This window comes from Eschrichtius robustus, chromosome 18 (genome assembly GCF_028021215.1).
Source record: "Eschrichtius robustus isolate mEscRob2 chromosome 18, mEscRob2.pri, whole genome shotgun sequence".
In the NCBI taxonomy this organism is placed as follows: domain Eukaryota; kingdom Metazoa; phylum Chordata; class Mammalia; order Artiodactyla; family Eschrichtiidae; genus Eschrichtius; species Eschrichtius robustus.
Genome location: NC_090841.1, coordinates 73,074,003 through 73,091,845, shown reverse-complemented (window position 1 = coordinate 73,091,845; position 17,843 = coordinate 73,074,003). Strand labels below are relative to the sequence as shown.

At 41.7% G+C, this 17,843-nt stretch overlaps 1 protein-coding gene across 2 annotated transcripts in view; it reads left to right on the top strand.

Moving 5' to 3' along the window:
- Positions 1-13,528: 13,528 nt before the first annotated feature.
- The window catches only part of FGF14 (fibroblast growth factor 14), a 623,657-nt gene continuing 619,342 nt past the window's right edge, over positions 13,529-17,843 (top strand). For both annotated transcript variants that reach the window (XM_068526687.1, XM_068526685.1), the window contains exon 1: positions 13,529-13,736. In XM_068526687.1, coding sequence (XP_068382788.1) covers positions 13,529-13,736 — 208 coding nt within the window. The remainder of the gene's footprint in view (positions 13,737-17,843) is intronic.

The window sequence follows — 17,843 nt, the reverse complement described above, 5'->3', positions numbered from 1 at the left end:
GAAGTTCCTTTAATATAGTATAGTATAGTATAGTACAGTATACTATAGTATTTATGTTTTAAGAGGAATATGTCTTCAGCTGGAGTGTTAGAACAAAGTATCTACCCTTCCATTACTTATAGCTAAAGTAAATTTTATTCCCTATATTTCCAGGTTCTCATGGAAGCAGTCACCGTGTTTTCCAGGTACCGACAGTATTTGTTCCCTTGATGACTGATAATCTTCATTATTTACTATGATAAAACTTTTCTAATTCATCGTGTTTTCTTTTTCCCCAGGCTGCCTGAAAACTCAAATTTGAAACTTACTCACATTGATCAAATTGAGGGTTGATTTTATAATTATTCTATTGTTCTGTATTCTTGGAGGTATGTTGTAATAGGTTGACTTTGTTCCATACAAGGGGGAAAGAGGCAGACACAAATAACTCGCAAAAAACACAGGGCACACACAAAAGTGGGAACAGTGTATTTTGTCACGAGGAAGCAGACTTCTAGATCACACAAATTAGTGGAACATGTATTGGGTTGGCCAAAAAGTTCATTTGGGCTTTTCCAAACCATCTTAGGGCAAAACCCGAATGAATTTTTGGGCCAACTCATAGACTATAGCTTGGAAAATTTCAGCAGTCCTTGATCATATTCCAGACATTACTCCATATCGTGCTTATCTGAATAACTCCCTAACTGCACCCATTTCCTCTTAATTTTTAAAAAAAGAATAAGGGAGTTTCTGATAATACTTTTTTTTTTAAAAGAGATTTTAAATTTATTTTATTTATTTATTTATGGCTGTGTTAGGTCTTCATTTCTGTGCGAGGGCTTTCTCTAGTTGCGGCAAGCGGGGGCCACTCTTCATCGCGGTGCGCGGGCCTCTCACTATCGCAGCCTCTCTTGTTGCCGAGCACAGGCTCCAGACGCGCAGGCTCAGTAGTTGTGGCTCACGGGCCTAGTTGCTCCGCGGCATGTGGGATCTTCCCAGACCGGGGCTCGAACCCGTGGCCCCTGCATTGGCAGGCAGATTCTCAACCACTGCACCACCAAGGAAGCCCCTGATAATACTTTATTAATCTTTATATTACCTAAAGAAATGACTCACTAGCTATACAATTATTGTCTAAATTTTAGTCTAGATTGCCTAACACTTTTATAATTCATCATCCTATTTTGTCCCTAGAGTTAGTTCAGTACCAGCCTCTGTGTCCTCGGCTCCTCCACTGGTTCCAGTGACTTTGTAAATGAATAATTGTCTCTATTACATTCTTAATGTAATATAGAGTGATTTCTCCTTCCTGAATCAAACACTAACTGCAACAATCTTTGTTTCCTGAGAGTTCAAACATAATCTTTACTTTTATGTTTATTGAAAAGCCATAATGGAAATCTATTCTCTTGTCTGCCATGGGTCTGCCAGCACCGTCCCATTTTATCCGTGTGGTTTGAATGAGTGCTACCATGTTATTAAACACTCTACACCCATGACCCACTTTCAGTTTGCCCAGAGGTGGTCAACTGAATCAATCAGAACATTTCCCTGGAATTTCTAAACTTGGGTCTGGAGAAAAAGTTTCAAACCTTCTCTGTTCCTGAAGCCTCAGGGCTTCCAGGAATCATTTTTTTCCCGAACTTGTAGAGGAAGCTGCTCTGATAGAATATACAGGACACACTGAGAGGAACAGAGATAATAGATGGAAAACCCATTTTCCTTTCATCCTTGAGAATCAGTGAAGTTTTTGCTCTTCTCATACTTAATGGAGTCAATAGAGTTGTGTTTCTGTCACTTGCAACCAAAAATGTCTTTAACAAGAAAAAAATATTTCAGACCATGTGAAACTGCTCAGTGGTGATGGCTAGTCTGTAGTCGGCCAATATTGATGCCAGAGCATTAGGAAAAGTTTGCAAAGTCATAGAGATCACTAAAAAAAAAAAAAAAAAAAAAAAGGCAATAGAGAAGTAAGAGCTGTTATTTTCCATAGTAATCAGAAAAAAATAGACGCACACCCCTTGTTGCTTCTTCCATGTAATCTTTGTTGATAAACACTTATCATTAAAGTTGGTGATATTTAGATAGTTAATACATATGGCACAGTATTAAGTTACCCTTTCTACTCCAATCACATGGCAGTAATGCATATACTACAAAAACCAGAAACCAAAGTTACATATCTAGGGTCAAAAATCAAGATTGATATTTTCATGAACCAGAAATAGAATAGAAACTTTCAACAGAGGTGGAGGTGAAAGCCACAGTGAGGCTCAGATAGGGCAGAAGCAGCTGGGGGTTTGGTTCTTGAGGGGTAATGGGATCTGGAGGTCAGGAGCTGGGATGGGACTCCCTGTCTTGTCAATGGACTCTGAAACACCATTGTTCTTGCTACCCCCTGGGACCTAGGAAGTTATGAGCTTAGGAAAAGAAAGGATAAAGGCAGCCGTGGCATGGTCAAGTACGGCCTTGGGGATTGGATGTACAGTATCCTGAGTATCACTGAAGCTTGTGAGTACCAGCAATGCCATCAGTTCTGGTCTGGACTGAGATTCTGGAAAGTGCTGGATAGAGGCAACCACTAGGGAGAGTGAGGGAGAATAGGAAAGAGAGAGACACAAAAATCTAAAGAGAAATCTTCTTATGCACCTTCTAAAAGCCAAAATTCCAACACGCGTTCGAATCACATGCTAAGAAACACCACTAAGAAAATCAATGTGACAGAATGTGAATTCAATCCATGTTATATTTACTTGCTAGAACAATCTGACAGAGACTTTAATGTATGCTTAAGATGCTTGAGCAGAGAAACAAGAACACAACTCACATCGAGCATGAACAAGAAATCATGAACCCAAGACATAAAGTAATAAGGAATCGATATTTCTGTGTTAGAATTTCTAGGAAAAGAGAATGGAGGGAATGGCAAAGAATAAATATCTGAAGAGGTAATGACTGAGAATTTTGGACTTGAAGAGTCTCCACTGCTTAGAATGCAGGGTCAATAAAGATAAATCCACCCATAAGCATACCATGGAGAAACTGCAGATCATCCAAGAGAAAGAGAAAAATCTTAAGAGTTACCCGAGAGTAAAAATTTACCATGTGTCAGGCCCTATGGAAGCCTCAATGCACCATATTCTGAGAGCGCAGCACTTCTAAATGAGAATAATTATAAAAAGAAAATAATATAAGAATCAAAGACAGAAAAATAATTTAAAAGATAGAAATTATAATAGATGTATAGTTAAAAGACAGCACTTATAAGTTATTGTGAAGAATAGCTTAAAATGAAAATACATTTTATGATTTCACAAATGAGTCCAATTTTAGATATTCAGGCATAACACTGGAGAGTGTACGGGGTTAAGGAAGTCCTTTGCTCATGGCTTGCTGGTTAACTTGTTCATTATCTATAATTCCAGTGTGGATGGAGGTGGTGGAGAGGAGGTAAGAGGAGGTGTTGGCCTTGGCAAAACCTCACAGGATTTTACTCAGCCGCATTTTGTGAAAGTGGTCCAAACCTGTACCACGTGCTCAGGTCCCTAAAGCCAGTGTTTTTAAAGAAACGCCCACAAAAGCCCTTTTTGCAGGTGGCACCATGTTTCTCCCTTCTTTTTTAAACATGACAAAAATGGTCAATTCAGGAAAAATTATGTTCCCAGAGTTGTGATTATGTGTGTGTTCATGCAGGTTCCATGTTAGAGAGAGAAAGAGAGAGGAATAAGAGAGAACAGAGAGAGGGGGACAGAGAATTAATGTAGATGGTCTGAATTTTTAAACTTTCAATGGTTGGTCTCACATAGACAAAGCTGAGATCCTCTAGAGACTTGGAAACAGATTTTCTAACACTCCTAGAAGCTGGCTAAATTTCTCATGAATTGGCTGGATAAATGCCAGAATTAATATCAGCAGGCGTGCATGATATAGATTTGCAAATATTTTTTAAATCAATAGAACTATTAATCCTCAAATACATTAGATTCAGACCAGTGATCCACTCTGCTTTTGGTTGAATGCCATTCTGATTTTGTATGTTTGAGATAAATATTCTTCATCTGCAGAAACTGACATTTAATAGGTTGGAGAGACGTGGTGCTTGAGAATGGACTCTGGTACAAAGACATTTGTTCAGTGATGAGTACTCAGATTTCAAGGAACGACAAACAATTTATTTAGAATATCATCAGGCATCCTCTGGGCTCACCAGTTAGAAAAAGGTGGAAAATAAGCCTCAGTTAATCTAAACATCAAACTTGGTACTGTATTCAAAACTTACCATTCCTTCTGAATCTGAGTCTATCTTCTTTGATCAATCTTACGTGTCTATACACCTTGTCTTTAGAGATGGATGCCCTTGGTCTCATGGGCACTTGTCACGGGTCTCCTTGATCTGGTGGGTGCATTAGCAGGAAGGCCGAGCTTCCAGGGCTCCGCGAAAACCAGAAAAAAAAAAAAAAAGTCTCCTCTGCATGGACCAATCAGAAAAAAGGCACCCCTTCTAGGCTGACCAGTCAGAAAAAGCATAGCCTCTGGTCTGACCAATTAGAAAAAGGCACTACCTCTGGAGGACAAATGAGAAAAAGGCAGCCCCTAGGGGGGAACCAATTAGAAGATGTCCTTCCTAGTCTAGGCTGATCCCCGGGGTACTGGCTTGACAAATGGAGCCCAGCATGCATTTTAGTCCTGAATTACACCCCCTGGGTTAGCTGCCTTTGAACTTGCAACGTCTGGAATTAAACGACCATGTTTTGCTGCAAGTAGAGGTATTTTTTCCCTCTATTGTAGGAAATAAAACTGAAACATTATTGATGGATTTTCTTTTCAATTTTGTTTTTTTCTCCCAGATTTTGGTGCCTGCTGTTGCTAATGTTCATATTGTAATAAAGATGATATGACTATTATCAGAAAAGTATATTTAGTAACTTTAAGTTTCCTATAACAATATTTCATATGGCTCTGCCTTGCATATCAGGACTTCCTGCCTTCAATTACCTAAACATATTTGAAAATCTCACTTAAAAGTATTGCCTTAATGGAATAATAGTAAATGTAATTTACTAATGGAACTTTAAAATAAAGACATCCAAACACTTGGGAATGCCTATATAAAACACATGCTAATTTAAACAGTTAGAAACAAACAAAAATATCCTAATGTGTATCAGAGCTTGAGAAATATCTGTTGATTAAGAGAAAGTGGTTGATATTGAGGTTACAATGTAATTTTTGTAATTTTTTTTCTGATTTTATCCTAATTGTAAATTCTTTACATGTAACCTAAAATATTAGTCTTGATGTGCTTGACTAATTACTTATGTATTGTTTATTGCCATGTTTATTTTTAAAAAACAAAGTCAATGTTAAGTAGTAATTATCTTGAGCCTTTATACCTGTGTGTATTCTATTATTTATCTCATTCAAACAAGTAATAAAGTAAAATGCATTATTGCCCAGATGCCAGTAATACATTAAACCAAATCAGTGTTCAAACACAATATTTTAAACATTTTTCACACCTGCTTGGACAGTAATTCAATTATGTGCACTTAAATCTGCAATATTGTAAATGTTCATGAGGCTGTCTGTTGACATGAACGAAGAAATGGGACTTTTTTCTCATAATCGTCAGAATCTAAGTTTACATGGAAATTCAGGACACGAATTACTAGCTAGGCATACATCTGAGATTATTAGGGTGCTGTAGTTAAGTGAGTTAAATAGCCTTAATTTTTGACCTCTGGAAATTTATGATCCAACAGACTTGTGCCATTTATTTTTTGGAATGTAAATTTTCTCTGACTTGGCATTTTTCTTCATTTACTTTGTAACCTCAGTGTTTGTTAGAACATATGACACACTTTTTTGAATTGCAATTTTCACATTAATTCTGATAAATTGCTTTATGAATGACATTTTAACTTAATGACAGGAAATTTTGGTTTACAAGCAAAATAATTCCATACACTTTCTTATGTGAGCATTGAATTTGATTTTATAGACCACTTTTTTGAGGAAATATGAGAAATGAGCCCAACAAAGTCATTTTCGTTCAATTCAAAGTAAAACGTGCTACAGATTCAACTTGATTTTCTCTGAAAAATGGATTGTTGGGTGGGGTGCTCAGCAAACATTTATAGTAGGGAATACTGTTTACATATTTAACAGTGTGTAATAAAACATGTGGATCCTGAATTGCAGGTTGCATTATGACACCAGATGTTTAGGTATTATTAAGTTTACCATCCCATACTCAAAGGGAATTGTTTGTCAATGAGGTACCAGGTACCCGGAATCTAGGCAGAGAAAACAATGTATCCATCTGAGATCAGTCAGGAAAACTGAAACCATCTGATATATTAGACTTTCAAAGTGTTTTAATATGGGAACTAGGGACTTGGAGCTAATGGAAAAGCTGAGAATGAGGGATGTACCTCTTCTCTTCAGGCACATATTCAATACTGTTATTCTTGTTCTGCAGTTATCTACATTTTATAAAGTGAACTATTGTCCAGGACAAATAATATTCTGAATTTTGAAATATACAAATCTCTGCCCAAATGAGAAAGTTTAGTGGACAAATTTCTCCTGTAAATTTAAAATGATACCCTCAAAGTTGTCTTATTCAATAGTTATAAAGGTTAAGGACCAGATTCCACATAGAGAAGATGTAGTTTCCCCTTAGAACATTTCAAATCATGGATGACAATGCTTTTCAACTGAGGGCATACTTCCCTAGAATAAGGCATAACGAAATTTGGGATTAGTGGGAGAAAGTAGAGTGTTGTTTGAAGTAGTTGTATAAAGTTACCATTGCTTTGATTTGGTTTTAGTAAAGATGTTTAATTCATATTGAATTTAAATCACATTAAAGAAGGTTTAATATGTGTATCAATAGAAAGCATGGGTTATAAATGTCCAGAGACTTTGATACAATGGGCCAGGCTGCACAGGTCCTCAAATTGTTTAGGGCCAATCCTACTTGTATAAAGTGAACTCCTACCTGCCTCAGAGGATGCAAAGAAGGGTCCTCTGGACTCTTACCGGGCTGTACAGGGAATTAGGGCTTTACTGTCAGGCATATCTGTGTGGACTGAGATAAAGTTCCTGGAGGTGAGAAATGAAGCCTTGTGGTATTTTGCCAAGAGAAGCTCATATTTCTGAGGACTCAAGGGGTTTCACCTGCTTTGGCCTGTATCTGTTGGCCGGTTCCTCACAGTTTTATTATTATACTCACCAGCATAATAGGAACGAAGATGGGATTTTTTCTTATATTACTTTCTAGCAGTGTGGGGGGGGGGTGTCTTAAGAGGTGATAATTAATTCTTCCTCTTCCCCCCACTTCTGAGTTCAGATTCAGTTCAGAAATATGGTCGCACAAGTTGGAAAGATGGAAATAAAAATACTAGTTTTATTACCGATAAGGTTGTTTTGGGGAATGAAATTGAACCTGTAGGCAAGAATTGGTTTCTCTTACCATTTCCCCCACATCTGAATATTGCATTGACTGCGCGAGGAAGAGTTTGGATCTGGAGAGCAGGCACATTTACCCGGAACCCCTGCCTTCCCTCTGCAACCCTGTCTTGGTTTGAGTTTCCGCAGGGAACGAAGATTCTAATACAAGTAGTCTATTTATGAAAGAACACAGTAGATGAGCAAGGGATGGATGGTGTAAGGAAGGGGAGAGGGCCAATGACGTGTTAAGCCAACTATCCTGGTGGAAGACTGTGTCTTAATTCCACAGGAAAACTTTGGGAAAGAATGTAAAACACATGCCTCATCATTATCCCTCCCGAGGGGTAAGGGAGCTGGGTGTTTAGTAATGGAGGAATTCTCCTAGGGTGTGCTAATTCTGTAAGTGCCTGGGAACAGGGGACTTCTGTGGTTTGAAAAAATTCCTCAGGTTCAAAGATGGAGATACTGGAAGGTGAAAGCCAACCAGAGCACACTGATGTGATAGAATGAAAGGGGTGTACATGGGACACGGATGATGGCGGCTACGAGACCCCATAAAGAGTTCAGAGGGAGATCAGTCTCCAGGCCTGCTTCTAGAAGATGGGCTGTGGGCTTCCAGGCTGACCCAATGCTTCCTGCAAGGAGAAGCTGAAGCAGAGGAGTCCGAAAACATTTTGTAGGCAGGCAGATCCAAAGAGAGAGAGGGAGAGAGAGAGAGGGAAAGAGAGAGGGAGGAGTCTGGGCCACTTAAGTCGTTCCATTTTCATTGAGAGGTTGGGAGGTGGCAGACAGAAGGACTGCAGTTCCCCTTCCAGACTGTTCCCTCCAGGAGGGAGGAGCAGAGGTTGTACACCAGGAGCCAATGGAGGAACACGGAGAGAAGAAAGTGGTACCACTGAGTAGTTCAGTGATGTGAAATGGAGAATTAGTCCTTAAAACATGATGATAATTGTTAACATCAACAACAGAGGAGGAATAAGTGTGCAAATCACAAAAGGCACCATCTTTTCGAAAAAGGTTTACACGGTAAAGACACTGAAGTCCTTGTCTATGCATTGGTCTTCTTTTTCCTTTTCTGACCAACTCTTCTTCCAATCACTTTTCCCTCTGTCTTTCTTCTCCTTTATTGTCATGATCATAAGCTCTGAACTGTCATAGGCTACATCCGATGGGCAGGGAGCAAGGCAGAGGGGACAAGGGGAAGAAAGATCTGACAGTGGGACGTTTGCATTGGTGGTGAGGATAAGCAAGAGTGGCTTGTGAGAGGCAGCTAAGAGATCAGTAGCTGCGACAGTGATTGCAAAGGAGAGTGGCCGACTGTGAATCAATCCATAGGTTATATGTGACGTACTTGTGTTCTTTATCCTTTTTTTTTTTTTTTTTAATTTATTTATTTATTTTTGGCTGTGTTGGGTCTTCGTTTCTGTGCGAGGGCTTTCTCCAGTTGCGGCGAGCGGGGGCCACTCTTCATCGCGGTGCGCGGGCCTCTCACCGTCGCGGCCTCTCTTGTTGCGGAGCACAGGCTCCAGATGCGCAGGCTCAGCAGCTGTGGCTCAGGGGCCCAGTCGCTCCGCAGCACGTGGGATCTTCCCAGACCAGGGCTCGAACCCGCGTCCCCTGCATTGGCAGGCAGACTCTCAACCACTGCGCCACCAGGGAAGCCCTATCCTTTTAATATAAGTAAATAAGCCAAATATTTAGGTGTATTGTTACTAATACCAGACCAGTCCATAAGATAGTAGGGAGGTTAAGCTGCTGTAACAAAGTCACACAAAAATACAGTGGCTCAAACAAAATAAAAGTTTCTTTTTCTGTCATCTAACAGAACAGAGGCAGGTGGCCAATCCGGGATAGGTTGGCTGCTCTGTCCATGGTCCTGGGTTTGTCCTATCCCGGTACTTCATTCCTGGTGTGTGTTCCTTTCCGTGCTCTCAGAGCCGCCCACACCATCCCTTTCAGCTCGTAGGAAAGAGAAAAGAGAGAAGTGGAAGATGAGCAGCTTCCTTTGGAGAATGTGACCCGGAAGTTGAACACGGCACTTCTGCTCACAGCTCATTGGTCAGAATCTAGTCACATGACCCTACTGAACTACAACGGAGCTGGGAATTAGTCTCTGTTTGGATATCCATGTGCCTTTCCAAAAGTGTGGCAGGGGTGGGACTTCATGGCTAAAAGGAAGAATGAAGTAGGAAAGTAACTTGGGAACAATCAGAAAAAGCATGGTAAGATAGTTACAAAGATTTTTGATGACTAATCTCATGAAAGTTTATATGTCCTATATTAAGATAAAATGTATATTTTATTGTGTTATGGTCGTTACACTTACCTTTAGGTTTGCTTACTCTAATATGCTGAATTGAAATTTAATTTTTAAGTGAACTTGATTGTAAGTACTGGGTTTATTTTACTTGAGCCTTATGACAACAGTCTTAAGATTTTTCTCTACCTATATACACTACAGATGTTACTGTCAATTTTACAGTTACCGTGAGGTTTTCCTTATTTTCTTTAGTGGGAAAGCTTACATTTACTTTCTAATAATTTCCATTTTTATCATCTATTATTGATTTGAATGTAGCATGGCAAAGGGTAAATGTCTTCCAAAACAAAACTTACGGGTCTTCCAAACAAAACTTTGATGTCTTCCAAAACAAAACTTACGGGTCTGAACTCAGATTGGTGTATCTTTGGATCATCCCTAAACTGGAGGCAAACCACCCTTGGTCTTCTTTATTGTGTAACTGGAAATCTGGTTTAATTTTATGAATTAGCATGCACCATGGAGTCTTGTACAGTTACTTTCACAGGGTAAATGCTCAATAAATATTGGTTGAATAATTAAACTGGGTTACTCAGAGCTCATTAGAAATGATAACTCCCTTGGAACAAAGGTGACCTGAATCAGTGTTAGGCCATCTTTTTCAGACAAAAGTACTTGGTATTTTTTGTTTATTTAATAATGTGATTTATAGCCTATGTAATGTAAATAAATAATGTATCAATAAATATAGAAGAAAACTATAGAAATTTCGCTCATTGTAAGAAAAGATTTCTCCTTCCTTTAAATAGCATAAAAGAAGAGAAGCAACTAACACAGTGCCTGATGTAATAGATTCTCAGTAAATAGTAGTCACCATTAATTACCTTTTATGTTGTTCCTTAGGTCACAGGACAAAGAAGTAATAAGTTTTCCACCGATACAAAACAAATCATAGCTTCCTGGCAGTCATTCAATCATTCTTTGCTTTAATAGGGATCAAATTCACTGTCACAATGTAGAGAAGAGAGTCCAATTTGGAAATGCAAGAAGAGCTCGTTTCAGAAATACTCCGTCTACACAAACTTAGCATATGGAAAGATACAATAGTTACCGAACAGGTGCCCGGATTTTACTTGTGAAATACCCCAGGGAACTCAGCAAGCTTTTACAGAACCTTTGAGCTGTGTGAGTTCAGAAGACCTTGCTGGAGAATATTTTTTATCCAACTGTCTCTCTGGCATATGTCCAGTGGTAATATATTGGGATATTCTAGAACCCCTGACAGGACACCAGAATGTTATAGAAGCAGCATGTGGTAAGTGACCCTGATTGATTGATATCAAAAATTCTTTCCTAATGAATCGGCAATGCTATTCCATTTTACCTCTTTCAAAAAAGAATCCGCTCTTCAATTTTTTTTTCAGCCTGATTCTAAGTCATTTGACATTAAATCCATGGACTTTTATTATTCTCTCTTTCCCTACTTCCCAAACTTGATTTAGACTGCAATTAATCTTAGTAATTTCTTTAAGCTGTATGACATGATACCTTAGGCACATTGAGGACATCCATATTTAACTTTCAAGTTTCTTAACTTTCATAAAATTTGCTTGTGTTAAATTCCTCTTCCATCTTGCTTAAAATCAACTGACATTTCCCCAAAGGGTTCAAGATATTGGATACAAATTTTGGCATCTCAAAATTCCTCCTAAATATTAGAAAACACTAGCAGTGGGAAAGTTGTTTATTACATTTTCATATTTTGATAACTGATAATTAAGAAGTTAATTTTCTTTAAAATCAGCCCTGAACAACATAAATCTACATCTATTTCTTTATAAGATAGTTTGATATTCCATGCAGTAGAGGTAGTAGTTTTAATTTTTTAAAATTAAGATGGAGCTTCTAAATATATTTTTAAAAATGAAAACATTTTATGTCAATTTTCCCATAAAAGTGGAAATAAACTGGCATAATGTTATTTCATTTGCCTAACAGCAGTGAGAGTGGTCAATTTTACTTTTCCAAAATGCTCAGCTCACAAATATGAAATGCTAACATTTATTAATTTTGACTAGCAAGTACACTGGAGTTTGTTATATTATTCTTTGAAATAGTTTGTACTATTTTGTACATTGTATTTTTTCCCAAATAAGATAAGAGAAATCAATAGCTTTGCCCTAAATCTTTTGATTTTCTGGGAAATTAGGGAGTTGGGTTGCATCTTGATGAAAGAGAAATTTTGTCCATTTTGTTAGGGTAGATCGTGGTGGCCGGTGACAAGATTGTATATTAGTGTAGCTAAGTGAACGGGGGGTGAATTCAGTGTTAGTTCAATTAATGGGTGCAGAAACAAGCAATGAATTAGTGTGTGAATCAAGCAGAGTGCTTTCTGTACCAAAAAAATATTTGAAGATAATAGGTTGTCTGTCTAGAAAAGGCATAAATGTTCTCATTGACATATGACCCTCCTCAGCAAAGTGTAGTTTGTCACCCCGATTTTAGTGCTTGCCCTTTGAACAGTACTTGTTTCTGCAAGTACATATTTGTCATATGCCTAGTGTATATTTTTCAAACAGTGCTTTAAGTAGGATTCAAATGATAACTAAAGGAACTTGAGTTTTCCTTAATGTTTTAGATGCTTTAGATGCGGCTTTTGAAAATGTAAGGTGGAACTAATTTTGGCCAAGGAGTGGTACTAAACTACTGTTTGTATTTAAACCCCTGCCTCCCCTCCACCTTGTGTATTTTTTAAGGTTTACTAATTATAATTAATTTTCCTTTTCGAAATTCACTTTTCAGAGAAGGCGCTGCTAGCTGGCTGCAAGAGCAAGCAGCAAGCCTAATTATGCTGGGCAGAGGAGGGAGAGGGTCAAATAGTGGGGCTGTGGCTGGATGCTAGCGGTGGGGGACTTCGAGAGGGGAACCAGCGGAGAGACTGCAGTGACACTGCCCTCCCCGGGCGGGTGGAAGCATCTCACTGGTGACGGGTCTGAAAGCACGTGGCTACGTCATGGAAAGCCAGTCTTTTCAATGCAAACTTCAACTCCTCCTCCTCCTCCCTCTAATGCCGGTAACTCACATCCAAGGCTGGGCGAGGAATCCGGAGGGGAGATTTTCCTCATGCTCACCGTTGTTGGAAACTGGGAGAGAGAGAGAGGAAGGCAGCAGGGGATCCGAGGCGCTCTCTACCTACTACCAGCCTGACCAGGGGAGGGGGCACCTAGATTTGCATCTTTTCTTCGTGGTGGTTGAGAACTGCAGGTTCAGTCGGATCCCCCTGAGCACTGGCGATTGATTATTTAAAAAAAAAATCGACACTGGGAGAAGGGAGGCTGTGTCTTCGGCCGTCAGACTCGGAGGTGGTATTGGTGTGTGTATGTGTGCTGGTGGTTTTTTTCTTTTTCTTTTTTCTTTCTTTCTTTCTTTCTTTCTTTCCTTTTTTTTTTTTTTTTTTTTCCTTTCCTTCTCTCCTAGGGACTACACAATGGCAGTCTTCTCTCAGTGAGATGAATCCTGCTTTGACTCCTGCAGACTCACCCAGCCTCATAGCGATCAACTAAAAGGCTATGGTTTTCTCTTTGGGGATCTTTTGTGCATTACTGTTCTCCCTGATTAGTTCTGGTCTCAGTTGGGATTTCTTTGCTTTTTTGTTTGGCTTCATGCTGAAAAAGGATTTTTTTGCCAACCGTTTGGTAATAATCCAGTGGTGATCAAGGGGATAAATCATTCACCCTGGCCGAAAAAAAACAATCACTGAGAAGTCTCAAAGAAATATACCACGTGAGGGGAAAAAACTGGGAGAAGATCCGGAATATTATCGTTTTTCCTATGGTAAAACCGGTGCCCCTCTTCAGGAGAACTGATTTCAAATTATTATTATGCAACCACAAGGATCTCTTCTTTCTCAGGGTGTCTAAGCTGCTGGATTGCTTTTCGCCCAAATCAATGTGGTTTCTTTGGAACATTTTCAGCAAAGGAACGCATATGCTGCAGTGTCTTTGTGGCAAGAGTCTTAAGAAAAACAAGAACCCAACTGGTAAGCAAAACATGCATCATGTTATGTTTTTCCTCATAATAACCTGTCTGTTGCTCATTGAGCTAGATCTGCAGTTCGGCTATGCAGGAAGGCAGGGGAAACAGAGAAGGACCAGGACAGCGTTGTGTATAGAGGTGTTGCATGGATAAACAAGTAGCAGCTGGATCGGCGTCTGTGAGCCCCAAATCATTACCAGCATCTCTTGGCTGTGACACAATCCATCACTAGGAGGGAGGAGGAAACTTTTTTTTTTTTCTTTTTTTGGAATGTATCTGGTTGACGATGTTTGGTGGAATATTGAAGGGTTTATGGCTTAAGGTTTGGCCCGAGGCAGTTGAAGCTTCGGTAGTTGCCAGGAGAAAGAACCGCGAGCTCCCCTGACTCGTGCCGCAGGTCCGGGGACGTAGCTCGGTAACGAGAACCCGCTCTAGACTTTCTGAGTAGCTTGCACAATATTCGCCGCCCCATCACCTTCACCAAAGGAAAAGAGGCCCCCTCCGTCGCGGCCCCGCTCCTCCGTCAGCCCCCGCCTCCCGCCCCCGTCTAGCTCCGCGTGCCGAAGTATGAACTCCTTCCCCCGTCTGCCCCCGACACGCCTGCCGCTGGGAAAACTTGAGCAGGGCTCATGCCGGGAGGGAACCCCAGACGGAGCAGACAAGCCCGGTCTCTCTCGTATATGTAATTTAAACCTCCCTTTTAAAAAGCAGTGTCCTAGCCCGGCGTCTGGGTCCCCCGGGTGGGATGAGCCTGGCCCCGGGTCCCTGCTTCAGCCTCCTCGTGATCGTGCGCCCCCATTCCAAACGGCTCCAACCGGGAAACTTGCAGTACGTTACATAAGAAATGCGAATGCAGGTGATTCGGGGAGTCGGGTCCCCGGCGTTCACTTCCCGCTATCTCAGTCTGAGGCGTTTGGCGGCGGCCGCGGAGCTGTGGGCGAGCAACCCCGGGGAGGCCAGGCCGGAGGGCTGCGTGGCGGCGGCGGCACACGGGCAAGGAGGCTGGGCGCAGCGGGTCCGGGAGCCGCGCGCGCCGGCGGCGGGGGGTGTGTGGTGTCCCCCGGTTCGCTTCAGGCCGGGGAGGGACCCGGGCTGGGTGTTTTGTGTTTGGGGCCGTGTTGGGGGCGGGGCCCTGGCCGTCCTGCAGCGGCAGCCCGGGTGTCCGAGGCTCCTGACGCTGGCACTGCGGTGTAGTAGATCATGGCTCCCCGCGCGCGCCCTGACACCCCGAGCTCCGCCGGGGGCCACGCTGGCACCCGGAGCCCCAGCGGCCGGGCAGCAAGTGGCTGCCGCCTCCCTGCCTCCGAAGCTGCCTAATGCAGCCTAGTTGGGCGGCGCGCTCCCAGTGAGCTGCCGCCTGCGGGTGCCAGGGATCGAGAGGAGGGGGAGGGGGAGGGGGAGGGGGAGGAGGGGGGAGAGGGAGGGGAGGAGGAGGAGGAGAGAAGGGGAGGGGGGAGGGGAGGAGGGGGAGGGGGAGGAGGTGTGGGGGGGGGCAGGAGGAGGTGTGGGTGGGCGGGGATGGAGGCGGTGGGTGTGGAGGCTGAGCTCCCCTTGCAGCCCCCTCTGCTGCGGCAGAAGGGAAACTGCGAGTTCTGAGACCGTCCAGAAGGGCAGATGCTCGCGTGCTGGCGGACGCCTGGCAGTTGCCGTCAGCTGGGACCTTCGGATGGCTGTTGAGTCTGTGGGCGCGGTGCTGCAGCGGGCTCCGTGCCTCCGTCCTGGAGTTCTCATCCCCGTGCTCTAGCTCTCCCCGCTGTCTTCCCGTCCCCCTCTTCTTCCCCCCCACCTGACCCCCACCCCCTCTGTCCCCGGTCCTTTGACCCTTTTCTCTCTTAACTTAGCGTTTAGCAGCTCTGAGATGATCCCACCATCCTGAGAGTTACCCAAGGAGAAAGCAGTGTGGTCACCTTACCAACCACGTCTCCAGTTGGGCTGTCAGGTGTACCCTAACCCCGCATGAAGCCCAGCACTTGCTGATGCCTTGGTCATAGCTAGATCTGCAACACTACCATCTCACAAGTTCACGCGAAGACCCTTTTGGCAAGACTTCTTAAAGTGGGACAAGCCAAGGGCTGCGGTGGGGTTCCTCCCTCACACAGTAAAATTACTGGTTTTTGAAGCCTTCTTGTGTTCTTCTTTGAAAAGATTTAGCTCCCTCTGAGACAGGACTACTAGAAAAGCATTTCTTTAGACTTGGCCATTTGTTTAGGGATCTTGAAGTCAGTCCCTCCATAGTGCTGGAGAGTGGGCAATAATTCAGCATGGGACAGGAAGTTTCCTTACTGCCTTTGATAATGTCTTTTTTTTTTGTAAACAGTTTTACTGGAAACGCTAAGTTTCACCCATACACGATTCAAGATCTTTTTATTACATCTCCCCCACCCCACCCACTTTCATCTCTCTGGAATGGATTTTTTTTTTCCTTCCGAGGCGTTTGGAAGGTGTCAAACAAATGACGACTTATTTTTAGAGCAATTTATTTTGCAGCTTATGAATGCTAAAGTACTCGGGGGTGAATTGATGGGTTAACTCAAACTCTAACAACCACTCCAACTATTCCACTAGGATAGCTTAAGTCTTAGATTGCCAGGGGTGAGAGTTCCAACCTGGCAGTTGGAGCATTTTGTAAATTATTTTTTAAATGGGACATTAATGTGCCACACTATGTATCTCACCTTCTGAAAGTTTTGCCTTTTGAGCTTAAACCATCCCATGCCTAGCCATTCCCTTTCAGGATTGTAGTTGGTAAATTCCATTCTCCTTCTGCTATTAACATGAAGCCTTTAATCGTTTGCAGGTTTTTGATCCCAAGATAGCAGTATAACTAAGAACTTAATTGGGTAATTGAAATAAAACAAAGACTAAAATCCTCTTAACTGTTAAAACCAAAAAGAACAGATTGACTACTACCTATTATGTTATCTTAAATCTAAAACGAGGACAATTAACTGGTTTCAAACTAAGAAGCTTGTCAGAATACCTGCACGTACCAGTAGAAGGATCATGAATTTGGTGTAACGACTTCTTATTAGATGAATTTTTCTTCCCCATCTTTGTAAGTTATAAAATAATTTACTGATTATTCCCACTGCTTTAAATTGTCAAGAAGTACAGGCAGTTCGGTCAGGGGTTCCTGAGAGGAATTTCAGAGCACTGCTATATAATCAGGTTGGTGTAGAAATAAGCAAATAATAGAGTCATGAACTTAAGGGCAAAGTTACTCATCTACCCAAAAGTTCTTAATTCATGTTTAAATAAGAGGTGTTAATTAAGTAGGTTTTTTTTTTTAGTTGTTTTTATGTAAAAGTTAACTGGAAAAGAGCATGAAGAATATATTTGCACAATATATGCTTTTTAAAATAAATTGCAATAGCTTAGAAACCCTGGATAGAAAGTAAATTTACTGTCTTCATAAACATGTCCAATATCTCACAATACAGCTATTATCAGAGAACACACACACACACACACACACACACACACACACGCTTAATGTCCTACCTTCCCTTATTTTCCCAGTAGAGGAATAGCTATATGTTTAGAATAGATGTTACCTGCTTCAACTCTCACTGCATGAGTCATGCAAGGTGACTGTATTTTAGGCAGATCATTAAATAGGGAATACTGAGTCCAAGGCACTTACTTTGCTTGGAGGAGGGCTTGATATGTTTCTTTAAATTAGTACTGAGAGTTTGGACTGACTGACGTGTGTCACAGGCCAGTTTGGGAAATAATCTAGGTCACTGAAATCTAAGCAATGGCTACTAAGGAAATAAATATGGTTGGAAAAAAGAAGTCCACAATAGGGGACTTCCCTGGTGGCGCAGTGGTTAAGACTCCGTGCTCCCAATGCAGGGGGCCCGGGTTGGGGAACTAGATTGCACATGCATGCCGCAACTAGGAGCTTGCATGCCACAACTAACTAAGGAGCCCGCCTACCACAATTAAGGCCCAGCGCAACCAAATAAATAAATAAGTATTAAAAAAAAGAAAAGTCCACACTGAAGATAAATACGAAGGTCGTATCATGGATGTCTCTTCAGATACATAATGTCCAACAGGCCTTTAGGAAGCCACAGACCCTCAAATATATACAGCTACTCACACATAC